The sequence below is a fragment of the Sparus aurata genome, chromosome 6 (assembly GCF_900880675.1).
Source record: "Sparus aurata chromosome 6, fSpaAur1.1, whole genome shotgun sequence".
NCBI lineage: Eukaryota > Metazoa > Chordata > Actinopteri > Spariformes > Sparidae > Sparus > Sparus aurata.
The window spans coordinates 31,320,525-31,325,204 of NC_044192.1; the positions used below are offsets into that span (position 1 = coordinate 31,320,525).

Sequence of the window (4,680 nt, forward strand, 5' to 3'; positions counted from 1 at the left end):
TGTTTCAATTATTCATTAAACTGCTGATTATTTTGTCAGTAAAATGATTAATCAGTTGTTACATAAAATGCCCAAAAACTAAATGGCCATTGCAACTTCCCACAGCCCAAGATGACGTCTTCAGATTGCTCAACTTATCTCACCAACGGTCAGAACCCGGACAATCTCAGCTACAAAACAGTGTCAGCTGGTCCACATAGTCTTTCGCTGAAGCTGGAGCTTTCTACTGTATTACTCAGTCTTCATCAGCAGGGTTTGCTCGGTTGCTGTGGAGCTCCAGATGTTACTATCCCCACAAAACATCTGGAACAGGTTTATGTTTGATATGTATGCTTAAAAATGAATTAGATGGGTCAACCCAGTAGTTGTGCCCTAGACCATGTGCCCTATGTGGAGAGGCTGTGTCCTCACTGCAGGGACCCAGGGTTCGAATCCAACCTGTGGCCCTTTGCTGCAGGTCACCCCCCTCTCTCAAATCCCACCTGCTGTCATCTCTCTGACCTGCCCTGTATCATAAAGCCTAGAAATAATAATAACGAAAAAGTACTTATAATTGCCATAGTTTAATTGACTAATTAATTTAGCTGCTTCAGCTCTTATTCGGTGACGTCTTACTGTCCCAACTATTTTAAGACACCTGATGGTTTGCGGTTAATTTGATATTCACATTTGATATTTTGCGCGTCGTCAAAGTGGATTAGAACAAGTTTTGTCTGAAGTTACTGAGATGTTCCCAGTTTCTGTTCCTGGTTGCTCTGTGTTCTTTTTATGTGCTCTCGCCGGCTTCCATTATCTGGGGCATTGCCTCGTCACGGATCACTCCTCTGAGCATTTTAAGACTGTTTTGAATGCACTCGTGTTTGGAGCCACAGAAGACCGGTATCTGTTTCTAAAGAATGAGAGTGATGTGAGTCACTGCCTTACACACTGGACAAATCTAATTATAGCTTTGAGCCCTGAATAAATTGCTGTGAATCAGAGCCTGACAGTGATTAATTTCATAGCTGTCTTACTGTTTCCCGCCGTCATAAAGAAACCGTTGCCAAGGTGAATCTGAGAAAAAAAAGCCCTCGTCTTTTAACCCAAATGAAAATGTTCGCGCAGTTTTTCTTCTTGTACTTTGTGGCAAGGGAAGCGATTCAGCATGAAAAGAGACTGTCACGTGTGCGTTTACGTACGGAGTGGATGATGAAAGTGTAACCTGCGCGCCCTCGCTCAGCATGTCATTAGCAGTGAAACGTCACCAGTGAAATAACGTGTTTCTCCTCATGTTTCCCTAGAGGGCAGACGGAACAGTATGAACCAGTGGAACATGGAGCACGCTACTTTAAAATTAAGAGTCATCTAATTGCAAGGAAAAAAGAAACAGAAGGAGGCTTGTTTCTCTGTGTATGTTCATCGTATTCTGAGCTTACATGTTTTAATGTTGTTTTCCCCCTCCTGTCTCTTTAAGGACCCCCCCGAACACCTAGTCTCCTCTGATTGGTCAACTCTCACAAGACGAACCCCAGCACAGCAACAATAACAACAGAGCAGCTGAGCTAGATCAATTCTACCAAACTAGCCACAAGGCATACATACATTATGCAGATGTTTGACACGATGATGTGGTGTGATGTCACAAAGTCCAGAATTAAAGGCGGGACTACCGACGAGGCGTTTCAGGGGCAGAACTGTCTGTGGGAGAAGCTTTGTTGGTGAGGGCCTTTTTAACTTTCAAGAACTTTTATGCCATGTATAAAACACTCAAGGAAATAAAAAAGCATAATAGGTCTCCTTTGATCTGAGATTTAAACCTGAAATGACGATGCATTGTTTAATATAATATATTTCTTTATTCAAAACAAATTAAAAAACTAAAGTGGAAACAGGCTAGTTACAGTGCGGGTAGCGAATAGTGTAACTGTAGGTGCTGGTCCTCAGAGGTAGTAGTCTGGATACTTGTATGGTGACAGACATTTGGATTGGCCATCCTCTATGGTGATACACGACAGGTTGGGCAGACAGGGGCAGGTGTGGTGGAGTCTTCTCCCAAGGTAAGGAACCTGGAAGCAGAAAGAGACACACCTGTGATGTGAGATTCAAAGTTGTTTTTCTGGCCTCTTTGATGAATTTTGAAGGGATGGAACAGACAACAGGGTCAGGCACCACCACACTTCATTAACAGAAAGCCTTCTGCTGCATCTTTTCACAGGGTATGAGGATGAGCCTGTTTACCCTGTGGCTGCATCATCACCGCCGTGACACCACTGCGCGGAGGCAAATAAAATGACACTGTGTGACACTTCACAGCTGAGATGAGAATACCTCCGGAGAATATCTCACCGAGTGGCTCATAGGGTGACAGTCGTCTCCTTCTTGCCCCATGGGCGTGCACATGCGCAGGCTGCGGATCCACAAGCTGACCGCGCAGCACAGCCCCCCTCCACACTGAGAGTCCTTCTCACAGGCCTACACACACACACACACACACACACACACACACACATTAATGCATATTTGCACACTAATGATGTATGCAGACCAAACACTGATTCATTTTATGGACATGCATTCATTTCTGACCAATGCTGAAATCTTAATGTGATAATTCACAAAAGATAATTAACGCTGCTCTCTAATTAATGTAATCTGTTCCTTATTGATATTATTAAAGTGTATCATTATAATAAACTAAAATGAACAGCTGCGCTAATCGAAGGAGAAATGTAATCAGCAATTAGGTATGCAATTATATAATGCACACATGTATGTAATGTTATGTAATGTCATTAAACATAATTATGTGATCATTATATCATTAGCAGTCAAAGGCAGGTGGTGTGGTAGTGTGAAATGTGTCACAGCACACACACTCCACACCGGTGTTACTTTAACAGTATATGATGTCAATGGAAGTGCCTTTACAGCATCAGTCACATCAAACCTCGACAACACACTCAAGGACTGGTTGTGATTTATTGTTTGCAGTGTGTGGATGACAGGCTGAGTGACAGCTCTCACTTTGGATGAGATGAAGGGGAACACGGCGAGGGGGAACGGAGGTGATTTCATGTGACAGACGTGGATGAAAATCACTTTCTCTTTTACGGCTGCATGCTCCTCTCTCAGTTCACATCAGCGGCAGGGAGCGAGAGGGCTGTTATGACGTGGAGGGGAGGGGAGGGGGGTTTATTAGCAGGTTAAGGAGGTGATTTATGCGCGGGGAATTATGCAAATACTGGCAGCGAAAGGGAAATGATTCAAATGACGAGTTTGTTATAAATTGTTATGAACTGATATGTATTCATGGATAAACTGTCATTTTAAATTCTAATGGATGTTGATGATGTTAGAATCCCCCAAAATGGCTAATTACAGACTTTTTATGTTGCATTAAGTTCCCTTCATGTCACATTTTGAAAGAAATGCATTAGATATTACATTATATTATAATTCATTTTCAGTAAAGATTACACTGTTTTTCCCCTTTACCCCAAAACCTTTAAAGTGCTGTAAAATTCAAATACTTTTCAATTCATTTGGAAAATCATCTGTCATAATCCAGTAAAAATGTATTTATTCTATTTGTCTAAATATTCATGACATAAACAAACACAAAGATATTTATCTTGCAAAGTCACTTAATTGTCTGATTTGATGTATGTGTCCTTTACTGTAATATTTTCTTTTGTAAAGTTTATTTTGTGTTGAGATTAATGTCAAACACACAAACACATCATCTAACTGTAGTGTTGCAAAAATCACAGTATTCTTGATTTTATATTAATGGAAACATTTGCTTCCATTAAGGTTAAGTCAAATGTTAAGAGGTACACGTTTTCAGAAAATATCCGTCTGAAAAGCAAACACTTGCATATTCAGACTGCTATCCGAAAATACCCCGTCAAGTATAAATCTGTTTGCTCCCACTTACCCCCGTGATGACAGCTGAAGATCCATTGGAGACCAACAACAGGGAGAAGAGCAGTAGGCAGAAGGACTTCATGATGAGGGGCTGTCTTTGTGCTCCCATGCCCTCCACAGTGAAGAGTAAGGATGCTGAATCCGTCGGACTTTGCCGCATGTGCATACGTGACAGACCGCAGAGACGAGTGGCCTCCAAACTCGTGTATCGAGGGCTGGCGGAGATTTATAAACCCAGCCCGCCATTCAAAAACACTGTGAGTCACTCACACCAGCATCACCTCTCAGAAGCCACACACAAAAAAGACCAAGGTAAACTTTAGCATGACAATGCCCCCTGCCTTTCATTTCTCAGCCAGTTGTCGTTTCCAGTACAATGAATTCACATTGTCATACAAAGACCACAACTAATTTTACACTAAAGGGTAATAATGCTGATCAAGAACGGTCCCGAAATATTTAGAGTGACATAATGCTTCTTTAGCCCCCCACACCACCACCATGACAACCTTTTCAGGCTCCAAGGCCACGGTTTTGAATACATCCTTTCAATCCTGCTCATAACACTGATAATGAAAGTGAGCGAACGCCCTCAAGAAAATAAATGTTCTTGAGTGGTGAGCGGGACCATTCTTCACACGTCCATTCTCAAAATAGCAAGTCTGATTTATGGATAATAGAGTTATACAGATTAGAAAAAATTAATTCTGAGATTCTGAGTGGCAATTCAATGCGCGAGCATTTAAAATTTGGCCCATTGAATGACCCGTAGGC

General features: G+C 41.8%; 1 protein-coding gene and 1 long non-coding RNA gene across 2 annotated transcripts; one reads left to right on the forward strand and one right to left on the reverse strand.

Annotated features, from left to right (window-relative positions):
• The first annotated feature begins 1,461 nt into the window (after positions 1–1,461).
• Positions 1,462–2,795, forward strand: LOC115583872 (uncharacterized). The gene is made up of 2 exons (XR_003984441.1): positions 1,462–1,697; positions 2,195–2,795. It is a non-coding gene; the product is annotated as an uncharacterized LOC115583872 (long non-coding RNA).
• prok2 (prokineticin 2) lies at positions 1,878–4,091 on the reverse strand. Its single transcript, XM_030421084.1, has 3 exons — positions 3,917–4,091; positions 2,326–2,451; positions 1,878–2,045 (listed from the first exon to the last, which is right to left on the reverse strand). The coding sequence occupies exons 1-3, from the start codon at positions 4,070–4,072 to the stop codon at positions 1,920–1,922; spliced, it is 408 nt and encodes a 135-aa protein (XP_030276944.1). The 5' UTR covers positions 4,073–4,091; the 3' UTR covers positions 1,878–1,919.
• Positions 4,092–4,680: the final 589 nt, after the last annotated feature.

Excerpts from the sequence above, each read along its gene's own strand:
- prok2 (XM_030421084.1), bottom strand. The coding sequence starts at position 4,072 with ATGCACATGCGGCAAAGTCCGACGGATTCAGCATCCTTACTCTTCACT. Across the intron at positions 2,452-3,916 it reads CTTCAGCTGTCATCACGGGG|GCCTGTGAGAAGGACTCTCA; the intron begins GTAAGTGGGAGC and ends GTGTGTGTGTAG. Across the intron at positions 2,046-2,325 it reads GTCACCCTATGAGCCACTCG|GTTCCTTACCTTGGGAGAAG; the intron begins GTGAGATATTCT and ends TTCTGCTTCCAG.